The sequence below is a fragment of the Piliocolobus tephrosceles genome, chromosome 18, assembly GCF_002776525.5.
Source record: "Piliocolobus tephrosceles isolate RC106 chromosome 18, ASM277652v3, whole genome shotgun sequence".
Lineage (NCBI taxonomy): Eukaryota > Metazoa > Chordata > Mammalia > Primates > Cercopithecidae > Piliocolobus > Piliocolobus tephrosceles.
The window spans coordinates 2,860,616-2,877,257 of NC_045451.1; the positions used below are offsets into that span (position 1 = coordinate 2,860,616).

General features: G+C 45.2%; 1 protein-coding gene across 2 annotated transcripts in view; it reads right to left on the reverse strand.

Moving 5' to 3' along the window:
- ZNF236 (zinc finger protein 236) overlaps positions 1–16,642 on the reverse strand; it is a 129,323-nt gene that overhangs the window by 12,510 nt on the left and 100,171 nt on the right. For both annotated transcript variants that reach the window (XR_004228588.1, XM_031934565.1), the window contains exons 27-29: positions 11,103–11,300; positions 7,468–7,597; positions 6,420–6,596 (exon numbers count right to left, since the gene is read on the reverse strand). Coding sequence is in view for 1 of the 2 variants with exons in the window: in XM_031934565.1 (XP_031790425.1) it covers positions 6,420–6,596; positions 7,468–7,597; positions 11,103–11,300 (505 nt within the window). In the remaining variant the exon portion in view is untranslated. The remainder of the gene's footprint in view (positions 1–6,419; positions 6,597–7,467; positions 7,598–11,102; positions 11,301–16,642) is intronic.

Consider the following 16,642-nt stretch of genomic DNA (forward strand, 5'->3'; position numbering starts at 1 on the left):
ACGAATCACACCACCTCCAACAACCAAACCACAGATCTCACAGATCACATCACCTTCAACAACCAAATAACACATCTCACGAATCACATCACCTCCAACAACCAAACCACAGATCTCACGGAGCACACCACCTCCAACAACCAAATCACACCCGCAAAATGCATGGAGCACCCCAAGGGGTATACTCAGACTTTAACATTTCTAGCTCCTTGCACAGCTACTGCCACCCTCTGAAACCTAGTCTAGGTCATTTGTTGTCATTCCTTCCTCAGAGATGGATGGTACTGCTAGATTCTGTGTAGGAAACAAAGATGAACAAGAGACAGACAGGCAGTAGGATCACACCCCAATATCCACACCCTGAAAGGCACGAACGTTAGCCAATCAAGAGAGAAACCAAGGCCCACATGTTGTCTGTGCCAGGTCAACAGGATGCAGACAGGAGCACTTGGTGCAGATTCTGTTTGCTCTGTGCCCCTGAGTACCGAGATAGCACCTGAACTGCACGCTGCAGGAAAAGGGGCTTCCAGACACGCTGTGAAGACAGACAGAGATGCTATTCTGGGCCTCTGACTGCCCAGGTGCTGACAGCCCCTACAGAAAGCTCTGTCCAGTGAGAAACCAGCTGCTCAGAAATGCTGTGCTTGCTCAGGTTCTGGGCTGCCATTCTACTCCAATAAATTTCTGCATCCTTGCCAAAATACATCATAAATTTAATCTAATCAAATTTGTGTGTGTGTGTGTGTGTATGTGAAAGGGGCAGTCCATAGCCAGCTTCAACAACTGCATACACTAAGTATTAAAGTAACAAAAGCACAGGCTTCCAGAGATCATGGTGGATGGGAGGCAGGACTAGACTCAGGGACAGAGCAGCATGTGGAGGCTCACACTGTGAATTTTTGCCCCAGAACAACTAGGGGAATAAGTCAGGAAACCTGAGAGAACCCACAGACTCTCTGAAGGAAGTGGATTGCTCCTGCAGGATCCAGGAGACACCCCAAATACTCAGCCACAGCAAGACCCGCCCAAGGAGAGTCTGAGCTCAGACACGCATAGCCCAGCCCCCACCCAGTGGTCCTTCTCTACCCACCCTGGCAGCGGAAGACAAAGGGCAGATATTCTTGGGAGGTCTAGGGCCCCGCCCACTGCCTGTTCCTCCCTATACTACCACAGCTGATGTGCTCTGGAAAGCACCACCTCCCGGCAGGAGGCCAACCAGCGCAAAAATAGAGCATTAAACCACCAAAGCTAAGAACCCTCACAGAGTCCATCTCACCACCCTGCCACCTCCACCGGAACAGGTGCCAGTATCCACAGCTGAGAGACCACAGATGGTTCACATAACAGGACTCTGTGAGACAACCCCCAGTACCAGCCTGGAGCCGGGTAGACTTGCTGGGCGGCTAGACCAAGAAGAAAGGTAACAATCACTACAGCTCTGTTCTCAGGGAGCCACAGCCACAGGAAAAGGTGGACAGTACTACATCAAGAGAACACCCCGTAGGATCAAAGAATCTGAACAACAGCCTTCAGCCCTAGACCTTCCCCCTGACAGAGTCTACTCAAATGAAAAGGAACTAGAAAACCAACTCTGGTAATATGACAAAACAAGGCTCTTTAACACCCCCCAAAAATCACACTAGCTCACCAGCAATGGATCCAAACCAAGAAGAAATCCTCAATTTACCTGAAAAACAATTCAGGAAGTTAGTTATTAAGCTCATCAGGAAGGCACCAGAGAAAGGTGTAGCCAAAGGTAAGGAAATAAAAAAACGATACAAGGGTGAAGGGAGAAATAGTCAATGAAATTGATAGCATAAATTAAAAAATAAGGAAAACTTCAGGAAACAATAGACATAGAAATGCAAAATGCTCTGAAAAGTCTCAGCAATATAACAGAACAAGTAGAAGAAAGAAATTCAGAGCTCGAAGACAAGATCTTCAAATTAACCTAATCCAACAAAGACAAAGGAAAAAGAAGAAGAAAATATGAACAAAGCCTCCAAGAAGTCTGGGGATTATGTTAAATGACCAAACCTAAGAATAATCGGCATTCCTAAGGAAGAAGAGAAATGTAAAAGTTTGGAAAACACATTTGGGGGAATAATCGAGGAAAACTTCCCCGGCCTTGCTAGAGACCTAGACATCCAAATACAAGAAGCACAAACAACACCTGGGAAATTCATTGCAAAAAGATCAGTGCTTAGCCACATTGTCATCAGCAACAGCAGCTAAAAAAGCAGAGGGACGTTATATAATGATAAAAGGCCTTGTCCAACAGGAAAATACCAGAGTCCTAAACATACATATACCTAACACTGGAACCCCCAAATTTATAAAATAATTACTAATAGATCTAAGAAATGAGATAGACAGCAACACAATAATAGTGGGACACTTTAGTACTCCACTGACAGCACTAGACAGTTCATCAAGACAGAAAGTCAAAAAAGAAACAACGGATTTAAACTATACCTTGGAACAAACGGACTTAACAGATATATATATATAACATTCCATCCAACAATTGCAGAATACACATTGTATTCAACAGCACATGGAACTTTCTCCAAGACAGACCATATGATAGACCACAAAATGAGCCTCAATAAATTTAAGAAAATGGAAATTATATCAAGCAGACCACGGTGGAATAAATCTGGAAATAAATTCCAAAAAGAACCTTTGAAACCATGCAAATACACAAAAATAACCTGCTCCTGAATGATCACTGGGTGAAAAATGAAATCAAGATAGAAATTAAAAAATTATTCGAACTGAACGATAATAGTGACACAACCTATCATAACCTCCGGGATACAGCAAAGGCAGTGCTAGGAGGAAAGTTCATCACCCTAAATGTCTACATCAAGCCTGCAAGAGCACACACAGACAATCTAAGGTCACACCTCAAGGAACTAGAGAAATAATAAACCAAAACCAAACCCAGCAGAAGAAAGGAAATAACCAAGATCAGAGCAGAACTAAATGAAATTGAAACAAACAAAAGATAAAATGAAACAAAAAGCTGGTTCTGTGAAAAGATAAATAAAACTGATAGACCATTAGCAAGATTAAGAAGAGAGGAAATCCAAATAAGCTCAGTAAGAAGCAAAACGGGAGATATCACAATTGACATCACAGAATATAAAAGATCACTGACGCCGGGCGCGGTGGCTCACGCCTGTAATCCCAGCACTTTGGGAGGCCAAGGCGGGCAGATCAAGAGGTCAGGAGATGGAGACCATCCTGACTAACACGATGAAACCCCGTCTCTACTAAAAACACAAAAAATTAGCTAGGCACAGTGGCGGGCACCTGTAGTCCCAGCTGCTCAGGAGGCTGAGGCAGGAGAATGGCGTGAACCCGGGAGGCGGAGTTTGCAGTGAGCTGAGATCGCGCCACTGCACTCCAGCCTGGGCGACAGAGTGAGACTCTGTCTCAAAAAAAAAAAAAAAAGAAGATCATTCAAGGCTACTATGAACACCTTTACACACATCAACTAGAAAACCTGGAAGAGACAGATACATTCCTGGAAAGAGACAACCCTCCTAGCTTAAATCAGGAAGAACCAGATACCCTGATCAGACCACTAACAAGCAGCAAGATTGAAATGGTAATTTAAAAATTACCAATCAAAAAAAGTCCATGACCAGATGAATTCACAGCAGAATTCTACCAGGCATTCAAAGGAAAATTGGTACCAATTCCACAAGACAGAGGAAAAGAGAACTCTCCCTAAATCATTCTCTGGAGCCAGTATCACCCAAATACCGAAACCAAGAAAGGACATAACCAAAAAAGAAAACTACAGACCATTATCCCTGATGAACACAGATGCTAAAATCCTTAACAAAATACTAGCTAACCAAATCCAACACATATCAAAAAGATTCTCCACCATATGATCAAGTGGGTTTCATACCAGGGATGCAGGAATGGTTAAATATACACAAGTCGATAAACGTGATATACCACATAAACAGAATTAAAAACAAAAATCAGATGATCATTTCTACAGATGCAGAAAAAGCATTAGACAAACTCCAGCATCACTTTATGATTAAAACTCCCAGGAAAAGCAGCATACAAGGGACATACCTCAATAATAAAAGCCATCTATGACAAGCCCACAGCCAACTTAATACTGAATGATGAAAAGTTAAAAGCATTCCCTCTGAGAACTGAAACAAGACAAGGATGCACACTCTCACCACTCCTCTTCAACACAGCAGTGGAAGTCCTAGCCAGAGCAATCAGAAAAGAGAAGGAAATCAAGGGCATACAAATCAGTAAAGAGGAAGCCAAACTATCGCTGTTTGCTGATGATATGATTGTTTACCTAGAAAACCCAAAAGACTCTTCCAGAAAGCTCCTAGAACTGATAAAAGAATTCAGTAAAGTTTCCAGATAAAAAATTAATGTACAGAAATCAGTAGCTCTTCTATACACCAACAGCAACTAAGCTGAGAAATCAAGAACTCAACCCCTTTTACAATAGCTGGAAAAAACAAAACAAAACAAAAACAAACAAACCAAAAAAAAACCTTAGGAATACACCTAACCAAGGACGTAAAAGACCTCCACAAGGAAAACTACAAAACACTGCTGAAAGAAATCACAGACGACACAAACAAATGGAAACACATCCCATGCTCATGGTTGGGTAAATCAATATTGTGAAAATGGTCATACTGCCAAAAGCAATCTACAAATTCAATACAATTCCCATCAAAATACCAACATCATTCTTCACAGAATTAGAAAAAACAATTCTAAAATTGATATGGAATTAAAAAAGAGCTCGCATAGCCAAAGGAAGACTAAGCAAAAAGAACAAATCTGGAGGCATCACATTACCTGATTTCAAACTATACTATAAGGTCAGAGTCACGAAAATAGCATCGTACTGGTATAAAAATAGGCACACAGACCAATGGAACTGAATAGAGAACCCAGAAATAAACCCAAATACTTACAGCCAACGGATCCTCAACAAGACAAACAAAAACATAAAATGGGGAAAGGACACCCTTTTCAACAAACGGTGCTGGGATAATTGGCGAGCCACATGCAGGAGAATGAAAGTGGATCCTCATCTCTCACCTTATACAAAAATCAACTCAAGATGGGTAAAAAAACAGTCTAAGACCTGAAACTATAAAAATTCTAGAAGATAACATTGGAAAAACCCTTCTAGACATTGGCTTAGGCAAGGACCAAGCACACAAAAGTGAATGCAATAAAAACAAGGATAAATAGCTGGGACTTCATTACACTAGAGAGCTTTTGCATGGCAAAAGGAACAGTCAGCAGAGTAAACAGACAACCCACAGAGTGGGAGAAAATCTTCACAATGTATACATCTGACAAAGGACTAATATCCAGAATCTACAACAAATTCAAACTGATCAGTAAGAAAAAAACAAACAATCCCATCAAAAAGTGGGCTAAGGATATGAACAGACAATCCTCAAAAGAAGATATACAAATGGTCAGCAAACATGAAAAAACACTCAACATCACTAATGATCAGGCAAATGCATATCAAAACCACAATGTGATACCACCTTACTCCTGCAAGAATGGCCATAATCAAAAAACAAAAAAACAGTACACGCTGGCGTGGATGTGGTGAACAGGAAACACTTCTGCACTGCTGGTGGGAATGGAAACCAGCACAGCCGCTGTGGAAAACAGTGCGGAGATTCCTTACAGAACTAAAAGCAGAGCTACCATTTGATCCAGCAATCCCACGACTGGGTATCTACCCAGAGGAAAAGAAGACACTTGCACACGCATGTTTATAGCAGCACAATTCGCAACTGCGAAAACAGGGAACCAACCCAAATGCCCATAAATCAACAAGTGGATAAAGAAACTGTGGTATATATACACAATGGAATACTACTCAGCCAAAAAAAAAGGAATTAATTAATGGCATTTGCAACACCCTGGATGAGACTGGAGGCCATTATTCTAAGCGAAGTAACACAGGAATGGAAAACCAAACATCATATGTTCTCACTCGTCAGTGGGAGATAAGCTATGAGGATACAAAGGCATGAGAGTGACACAATGGACTTTGGGGACTCACGGGGAAAGGATGGGAAGGGACTGAGGGATGAAAGACTATAAATAGGGTGCAATGTATACTGCTTGGGTGATGGGTGCACCAAAATCTCACAAATCATCACTAAAGAGCTTACTCATGTAACCAAACACTACCTGTTCCCCCAAGAACCTATGGAAATAAAAAAATAAAATAAAATAAAGCACAGGTTTCCAGTCCACACAACTGAGGCTGTACCACTTGCAATGCACAATCACCATGTGAACTGAAGGAAACAATGTATGCGAAACACAGGGTGCCTCGCAGGCCACCGAAGTGTACGCACCCCCAGGTGCAGTGTTCTCACCAGCATAGCTGTGCGCCCGCTTCATGTGCAGCTTCATGTTGCTCTTCTGCGTGAAGCCCATGACGCAGTAGGCACACTTGTAGGGCCGCTCCCCTGTGTGCTTCTTCATGTGCACCTGCAGCGCGCTCTTCTGGTTGAAGGCTTTCTCACAAAGCGTGCAATGGAATGGCCGCTCCCCTGTACAGAAAATGGCACATGTCAATCAATGTCTCTAAGAAGAGGGTAGTGGACGCCTAGGCTCTACCCTGAGGTATGAACAAGAGGGACTGAATGTTCCTCTTTTCTCTCAGGCTTTCAGCCTGGCTGTCGTCTGAACAAAGGGCTGGAGGAGCCATGGGGAGGCCAGAGGGAGCCTGGCCAGGTCCTAACGACCTCCAGCAGATGGGGCAGAGGGATCAGAGAGCCATGGAAGGGCCACCATGGATGCAGCCTGTGGAACCCCAGGCCCACAGTGAGTCGTCAGATGATCACAACAAAAATGAGCATGGGATGATGTCTTCTCAGGGCAGGGCAGAGACAGAAGGGCTGACACAGAGTTATCATGTACCAGTTAAGAGGCAGAGAGATGGCAGAGCTTGTTTCTTTGTTCTGTGTGTTTTTTGTTCTCTAAGACAAAAAAGGTTTGAACAGATTTAGGTGGTGTAGGAAAAGCCAGTAGAGAAAAAAAGTTTTAAGACAGAAGAGGAAGATTAAAAATTAAGTTCCCCGGTGACATGAGGACATAGGACCCAGGCACTGGGGGCTGCCTGTTTGCTCTAGCAGGAGGGAAGGAGGGATGTGATGTGGTCAACATCCCAGACACGGCACGGGAGCCTTGCGTGATGCTTCTGTTTCCTATGGTCATAATGTAAGCATCAAAATCTTCCATGTGAAAAGTTAGTTAAGATGATAAATAGGTCAAAACTCAGGGGAAATGGAACATGTAGACCTTGTTTTATAAATAAGGCATTCCGTCACTCGCGAATATTGTACAGGTGGAATTCTGTTTTCTCGCCCATGGTGTCTACTTCAAAGAGTAAGGAAACAAAAGCGTATCCCTCCCTGTTACCTGTGTGGATGCGGCTGTGGCGCTCCAGCTGGCTTGGTTTGGCAAACGCCTTCTCACAAGTGTCACATTTAAACACTCTTGGCTTCTGGGAGCTCAAAGAGGGGCCGGCCTGGTGTGTCTGCATGTGCTCCTGGGAGACAACACACAGAAAAACCAAGAAACGAGATCAAAACGGAGCTTTCAAGACTAGAAACAAGAGGAAGCAAATGACTGCAAAGTTCAAGTCAGTAGCAAGGACAAAATCAAAGGCTAATCTGTGATTTGTGTTCTTAAGGACTTTATCCATCAGTAGTGACAACAGGGTGATGGGCTTGGGGCTTCTCGGGGAGACTCCGGTCCCCACCTGAGCTTTACCGCCTGCTAGTTATGTGCCTTGGCCACATCTGTGTCCCAAATCGGGGTAGAAATATCTCCTTCATCAGCTTTAACTGAGACCAAGGGCGTCAAGCCATGAGCCTAGTGCAGGAGTCCAGGTAGCTCTCTCTGTTGGCTGTGGGGGATTCTGTCCCCGTTTCACACACGAGTCCACCCCAATGTCACGGCCCGAGGCCACCCATAGGTTATGGCCCGAGGTCCCGCGGCACCCAGCTGGGATGTGTCCAGTGACTCTCACCCGAGTCCTCGCGGAATGCCTGTGATTCCAAAGTGCATTCTCCCGGTGATATGACAACTGCCTCACGGTGGCTCTGGAGGCTTCTAAAGCCAAGAGGAAACTGTTCCCTTCTCACGTTGTGACTGGCAACTTGCCAGAGATACTGCATTCATGTGACTGCAAATTTCTCAAAGATCTGATAGCTGCTGCCCTTGCAGGCACCTGAGGATGTGCAATGTGGTTATTTTCCAAAATTGCACAAGCATAATAATTACCCTGATAGAATCCCAGTTTTTAGACCTAACCTCTACCCTGTAAGGCAGGAGTCAGGGAAAAGTACAGGCTTCCTGTGTGTGTTCAATGTGACTGCCTGTGTTCCAGTTACAGACGTCGCACTGCTCAAGGCCCGGCACAGCCTGGGAGGTGGATGTAATGAAAGCAGCAGGGTGGGAAAAACAAACTCGGGAGGTGAGTGTGGGAGCCTCCCCAGCACGGCAGACCAGGCAGAGCCAGGACTGCAGGTGAGGCCTGACCAGTGACACCATCACCCCTGACGACACCAATCACCATCAACAGCTAGAGTGCATTCCTCGCCCACTCCGTCTGGGGTTCCCACCCGGTCCGCGTTGGATGTAACTACAGTCACACTGAGCACTAAGCTTCCTGAGGATGGAACCACCTGTTTCTGGGACTACCTTCTTTGCATACAGCAGGCACTCACTGTTTGCTAAACTGAAAGGAGGACAGAGAGAGTCCATGGGGGAACAGAGTGTCTGGTGGGACGGAAAGGAAAGCTTTTATAACCTTGGCTTCTGTTTGTTTCTCTGACCTCCAGAGAGAGAAACTTCCTGCAGTGGTAACAGTACATGTGGCTGCCACTCTACGCTGCTGACTTTAAAAGAAATACCGACGAGCTGCACTCCTCAAAGGGAGGAGTTAGGCTTACCCTGCGGCACAGGTTACTGTAAACCTAGTTCTCCCTAGAGAGTGCTCTCTGAGACAATGGCAAATGTTCCTCAAGAAAGAATTTCATCATAAAATAAGTTTGCAATCAGCTGGAGTTAATATCGTTCTTACTGCAACACACCTGTCGGCCTGGCTCTGCTACAAGTGAGGTGTGAATTTTTAAGAAGGGGAGGTGTTGTGCCCTGAAGTTGGTGGGGACTCAGCAGAGCCGCCAACATGGCCATTAGCTCACCACGCCAGAGGATGCTAATGCAGTCCTGGGGCAGGGAGATTCATCAGAAGATTTCAAAAGAGAGTCCTGTTGATAGTTTATTTTGCTGTGCAGAGCTCTTAAGTTTAACTGGATCCCATTTACCAACTTTGGCTTGTGTTGCAATTGCTTTTGGCATCTTTGTCATGAAATCTTTGCCTGTTCCTCTCTCCAGAATGGTATTGTCTAGGTTGTCTTCCAGGGTTTTTAGAGTTGTGGGTTTTACATTTCAGTCTTCAATCTATCTTGAAACAAAAAACCAAGTATCATGTATTCTCACTGAGAAGTGGGAGCTAAATGGTGAGAACACATGGATCCACAGAGAGGAGCAACTCGCACACACTGGGCCTCCTTGAGGGAGGAGGGAGAGGAGCAGGAAAAAGTATTGGCTACTTAGCTTAGTACCAGGGTGATGAAATAATCTGTACAACAATCCCCTGTGACCTGAGTTTACCTAAATAACAAACCTGCACATGCACCTCTGAACCTAAAGTGAAAGTAAAAAAAATTAAAAATAAAAAAGAACCCAAGCAGCCAAGCAACAGGCTTCCTTCAGGCACAGAGAGGGAGGAGTGAGGGACTCGGGGCTCACCAGCCCCTGGAGGGACCTGGGAGAGGAGCCACAGCAAGTGCCACAGGTGGGGCCCTGGGCTTCCCAGCCCGGACAGGACAGGGCCATCACCACTGACACCACTAGCCTGCAATACACCCAACGCCCGTGTGCTCTACTCCACACTCCAAAACAGCCATCCTGGTCACAGGGATCCAAGGATTCCAGTTCCTGGGACAGGAATTTCTCCTTGAGTAGGACTCTCCCTTCTTCTTGTCCTACACTCATTAAAAGACAACAGACGCGTGAAGGCCACAAACAATCCCCCTCCCCCAACATATACAGAAACCCCAAGGGTCCAGCCGTCTTAGCACAGCTTTCCTTCCCGGCCAGCATAGCATGCCTCTGCCCTCCGCATGGCCTGGCCAAGGCTGGTCAGAAATTTTGCAGGCTATCCCTCACTTGGAATTTGTCTGTTTTTCTCATGTTATGAGGTTTTTGGGAGAAGTGTCATTTTCACCCCACTCTGCCAAGGACAGATGCAGTCTTGATGTGTGGGTGCTGACGCTGGCCACGGCCACTGGCCTGGAGTGGTGCTGGCTAGGCATCCGCGCTGCACGCTCCTCTGTGTTCCACCCCTTCCACACCCCATTCCCTTCACACGGAAGACGTAGCGCCCTGGGCTGGACATCAGAGCACCCTGCTGGAATTCTGCCTCCTGCCCACTGTAGCACAGCACCCTCTGTGGGGATGTCCCAGACTCATCCTCTGCTTCCCACACGCGGGCACTCAGGTCTCCACTGTGCAATGATGGATCTGCTGCAGTGGAAAGTGTGGGCAGCTAAACCTTGGGAAGCTGAAGGGGCATCTTCAGGGCTGGTCCCCAGGGTGGGGCACACATGCATTTGTTAGGGCTGCCCAATGCCCCTACAGAAAGTTCTACCAAGTCACAGCTGTTATATGAGCCAGCCTCTGTTTCCTGACAGTCTCGACAATGGGTGCTGACAGACTTTTACATTTTTGCCAGTCTGATAAGGGAGAGAGGGCATTTCAATGTTATTTTAATTTGTGTTGCAAACTGATTGTGAGTTGCAGGTGAATATGCAATCCATCTGTACAGCAAGCAGACCTCTTACAACCAGAACAACAATAAGTCTACATCTATTGAGCTTTTCCTCAAAAACACATGCCGGATTCCCAGCCGGTGTTAAATCTTGGACTCTGCATCTCTAGCCGCCTGGGGGGCACACAGCTGTGCTGCGGCACGGTGGGCTTACCTTGAGGTGCGTGGCGCGCTTGAAGGCCTTCCTGCACACGGGGCAGCCGTGGATGCGCTCCCGGCCGTGCACCTCCTTGCTGTGGTGCATCAGCACTGCCGCCGACGAGAAGGCGCGGTCACACTCCAGGCACTGGTGTGCCTGGCTCTCCTTCTCGGGCTGGCTGCCCGGGGCCAGGTTCCCAGAGACACCAGCTACCTGGAAAGAGCCAGAAATTCTGTGACTTTCCCACTCACTTGGCTGGATTTGTGGAAGTTTGTGAACTGACAGACACCATGGTGATAACAGGGACATTCCTAGCATGGATGCGCCAAGCCCACGCTGCATGTCCTATCATCAGGATAATTTAGCCAGAGGCACCTTCCACACAATATGAGACCAGAATGCACGCTGTCCTGCAAGATTGAGACCGCACAACAGCAGCTAAGGAATGAGCTCTGTGCTGCACCAACCAGGTGCAAAGTCCAGCTCCAACGTGACTGTCTGGGCTACTCTGGGCTAAGTACTTAACCAGTCTGTGCTTGCGTCATCATTGGGAGAACCACCTGCCTACCAAGGGCTGCATATGGCAGGCATTCACTAAATGCTCGCTATTGGTAGTAGCTTTAGATAAACAATTCTTAACAACAAAAGGTGTTTTTAGCTTTTAATGGAATTAAACCATTTTTTCCAAACCGTGGATCACAACCAATTAGATTTTCAAATCATCTTAATGGGATGCCACCACCACTTGAAAAAATAATTTTCAAAAATTTTGAAAAAAATGTTTTGAGATGGGGTCTTGCTCTCTTGCCCAGGCTGGAGTTCAGTGGCACAATCACAGCTCACGATAGCCTCAAACTCCTGGGCTCAAGCAATCTTCCCACCTCAATCCTCCCAAATACCTGGGACCACAGGTACGTACCACCTCACCATCATGCCCAGCTAATTGTTTTATTTTTTGTAGAGACAGGGTCTCCTTATGTTGCCCAGGTTGGTCTTAAAACTCCTGAACTCAAGGGATCCTCCTGCCTCTGTCTCCCAAGTGCTGGGATTACAGGTATGAGGCACGGCACCGGGCTGACTCAGCTTTTATAAACAAGAGATTCCGGTTTTGCAAATGCAAATTTCTATGTGATGGCTTAACAAAACCATTATAATGCAAATTAATGAGATCTGTCCACATTTTTATTATTCCTAGTTTATCAAATACTTTTTCATTAATTCTGGAATATAATAAGTAAACATTAAAGAAAAATACTTAAACAACAAAAAACGATTTATACAGGGTGCTATATTATTAATCTGTGCTGTAATTTTAAAAACCGGAATGGGGAAAAAAGGAACAAAGGAAAAGATCAGAAAAGACATTGCAGCCATGTGAGATGTGCAGGAACTGGTGTCATTCTAGAATATAACACCTGCGTCAGGTGTGTGTCTACACGTATCTGTAGGTGTTATTCTATAACATGATACCTGTGTCAAGTGTGTGTGTCTACATGTGAGTATCTGCAGGTGTTATTCTACAATATGACACCTGTGTCGGGTGTGTGTCTACAGGTGAATATCTGTGAGTGTAAAGAAAAATGACAGAAACACACACGTGTTGAGGTCACTGCATACAATATATTCCATGTGAGTCAAAAAAGTCTGAAAAGCACAGGAATAAATGATACTAAAGGCTGGTTGTGTAACCACAGATAAATGCATGCTGACGAACATCAACTCAAATAAAAACCTGTAGTTACGGAGCGGCCTAACGTCCTCCATCAGTGTTACGAAGCATCTACCAGGAGTCGTGGCAATCAACACAGACAGAAAATTGTTTCTGAACCAAATATTTTACTCATGAGATGTGAGAATTCAATATCCGGTCCACATCATTCGAAGAAAGACAAACGAACACACTAAACTTTAAAAACCATTTCTGCAAAATATTTTTCAGCATAATCGCATCAGAAACAAAGCTTCTGAACCATTGCTACTAGTGTGAAACAAATCTCAATGTTCCGCTGAATTCCATAACTACATATATATAGAAATCTACAGACTGAATTATATTAGTAGAATTTTGCTAAAATCATACTTGCCCAAAGGAGAAGGGGAAATTGTTTACAGAATGAGTGTGAGATCATTTTTAAGCCTGAGGCATAAACTTGGCCACAGCTAGAAATAATGTGGTTATTCTGCGTGGGGATGGGAGGGTAGAAGTGTATATGTCTACCCCCTCCCAAGCATGAGGAGTGTGGTTGTTGCGAAGCAGAAGAGGAAGGAAGGAAGGCCACCTCTCACATCCACCTCCTAATGAGCCCGGAAAGGCCTGGCGCGGATCCAACATCCTCTGCGTCCAGCGGCCGGCACTGGCAGGAACTTAATTTTGTTTGCTGAACTGAAACAAGGTCAATATTTCAGAGAAATGCTGCCCACAACACACACCTGGGCACATGATCACCCTTCTGACCCCAAACCTCCCTCTAAAAACCTGCCCCTTACTAAAAAGTTCCCAGCTGAGACCAGCTGATCTCAAGCAACAGGAAATCCAGGTGTAAATGCTCAAAATGATACTCTTCTATTCAGACATGAAGAGTGAGGTAAGACAGATCTAGGTTCAAACGCCAGCTCTGTCTCTATTGGCAGAGTGACTAAGTTACTCAAAGCTACCCTTAAATCACAGAATCCTTGTGAGTAAAACGGGGCCGTGACACTTAAGACACCTCCCAGGCTGTGGGAAGGGCTCGGTACATAAGACCACATGCCTAGTGGGAGCCTGGCCTTAGTCACCTGGCCAGCAAGTGTCAGCTCTTTTCTCCTGTAAAACCAGTTTCAAAAGAAGGCCTTGGCCCCTTAAGCAGTGAGTGAAGGAAGAAAGGCAGTTTGCTGCAGCAGCTCCCCTCTGATTTAATAGCTTGAAGTTGCTAACAAAGTTAGGTCAGGTCTCTTAGATCTTTAATGGGAAGGGTCAGGCAGAAATTAGTTCATTCGCTTTTGTAAAGACAGGCTGAGTAAGGGGGCAGTCTGTCAATGGCTCTCTTAGGATAAAGATGTTTTTACATTGTGAGTACACATCTTGTCAGATCAGTATGGATTTCTGTTCAGATGAACCATGAAGAAAAAGATTTTTAAAAAGCAAAGGTTGTTGCTCTAGGAACTTCACCAGAGAGCGATGTGAGCCCCAGGCCGTAGTAGCTGCTCCAATGCCACCAGCAGTGTCCTCACCCGAGCACTTACTTCGGGCCAGGACCTGTGCTCCGTGCCAGGGAACATTACATGCCCAAATTCTGACCACTATGAGGCAGTCCTAACTACACCTCTGTTTGGGGGTTTGGGTTTTTGTTTGTTTGTTTGTTTGTTTTGAAACACGAACTTGCTCTGTCACCCAGGCTGGAGTACTGTGGTGATCATACCTCACTGCAGTCTCGAACTCCTGGGCTCAAGCAGTCCTCCTGCCTCAGCCTCCCAAAGTGCTGGGATTGCAGGTGTGAGCTACTGTGCCTGGCCACCTGTCTTAAAAACAGGCCATCACACAGATGTAGGATTGCCTGAGGGCTCCTGGCCAGAATGCACGGGAGCAGGGATGTACACACATCACCAGAGGCTACAGCCAGCACTCCCAGCCACTCTGTAGTGGGTTCAGATAAACCCAGGGTACTTAAAGTGGTCCCAGCTTCCTCCCAGAAGCACAGGCCAGAGGCAGACCCAGGCATGTGTCTGAAGTCCCTGGTCAGAGCCCAGGTCAGAGCCTGGAAGTGTCAATGTGCATTCTGTCTGTGTCAAGAGAGCATTAGGATGAAATTAGACCGTGATTAAAACCAGTTAATGTTGGCAAACAGTGCTACAAGCTAACAAGGGAAATTTACAGAAAACATCTAAGAGAATTTCCCTTGCTAATTATAGGCATACTTTGTTTTCATTGAACTTCGCTTTTTTTGCCCTCCATAGATATCCTGTCATTTTTACAAATTGAAAGTTTGTGGCGATGCTGCTTCGAGCAAGTCTACTGGTGCCATTTTTCCAATGGCACATGCTCACTTCGTGTCTCTGTGTCACATTTTGGTAATTCTCGCAATATTTCAAAGTGTTTCATTACAGCGTATCTGTTATGGTCATCTGTGATTAGTGATCTTTGATGTTACTATTGTAATTGTGTTGAGGCACCACAAACCCTGCCCACATAAAATGGCAAACTTAACCTATAAATGTTTGTGTCTGACTGCTTCACCAACTGGCCACCCCACTTCTCCTTGGGCTCCTTATTCTCTGAGACACAACAATACTGACATGAGGCCAATTAATGACCCCACAATGGCCTGTAAGTGTTCAAGTGAAAGGAAGAATCACACATCCCTCACTTCAGAAGCTAGAAATGATTAAGCTTAATGAGGAAGGCATATAGAGAGCTGAGAGAGGCTGAAAGCTCAGCCTCTTGTGTCAAACTATTAGCCAACTTGTGAAATGAAGGAAAGGTTCTTGAAGAAAATTAAAATGTTATCCAGTGAACCCATGAATGATAAGAAAGTGGAACTGCACTATTGCTGATAAGTAGATAGTTTTAACGGCCTAGACAGATCAAAACAGCCACAACCTTCGCTTAAGCCAAAGCCTAATCCAGAGCAAGACTCTAACTCTCTTCCATGTTATGAAGGCCAAGAGGTGAGGAAGCTGCAGAAGAAAAGTTGGAAACTAGCAGAGGTCGGTCCATGAGAACTAAGGAAAGAAGCCACCTCCTTAACACAGTAGTGCAAGGTGAAGCAGCAAGTGCTGATGGAGAAGCTGCAGCAAGTTCTCCAGAACATCTAGCCAAGAGCATCGATGAAGGTCACTCCATTAAACAACAGATTTTCAGAGTAGACAGAACAGCCTTATAGTGGAAGAAGATGCCTCTAGGACTTTCATAGCTACAGAAAAGTCAGTGCCTGGCTTCAAAGGACAGGCTGACTCTTTTATGAGGGGCTAGTGCAGCTAGTGACTTTAAGTTGAAGCCAATGCTCATTTACCATTCCAAAAATCCTTAGGGCCCTTAAGAATGATGCTAAATCCATTCTTTCTGTGCTCTACAAATGAAACAATAAAGCCTGAATGACAGCACATCTGTTTACAGCATGATTTACTGAATATCTTAAGCCCACTAATGAGACCTACTGGTCAGAAAAAAATGATTCCTTTCCAAATATTCCTGCTCACTGACAATGCACCTGGTCACCCAAGAGCTGTGATGGAGATGTACAAAGGGACGAATGTTGCTTTCATGCCTGCTAACATGACATCCACTCTGTAGCCCATGGATCAAGGAGTAATTTCCACTTTCAAGTCTTACTAAGAAATACATCTCATAAGGCTGTAGCTGACACAGATAGTGATTTCTCTGATGGATTTGGGCAAAATAAAGTGAAAACCTGTGGAAAGGATTCACCACTCTAGACGCCATTAAGAACATTTGTGATTCATGGGAGGAAGTCAAAATATCAACATTAACAGGAGTTTGGAAGAAGCTGATTCTAGCCCTCATGGATGACTTTGAGAGGTTCAAGACCTCAGGGGAAGAAGTAACTACAGATGTGGAG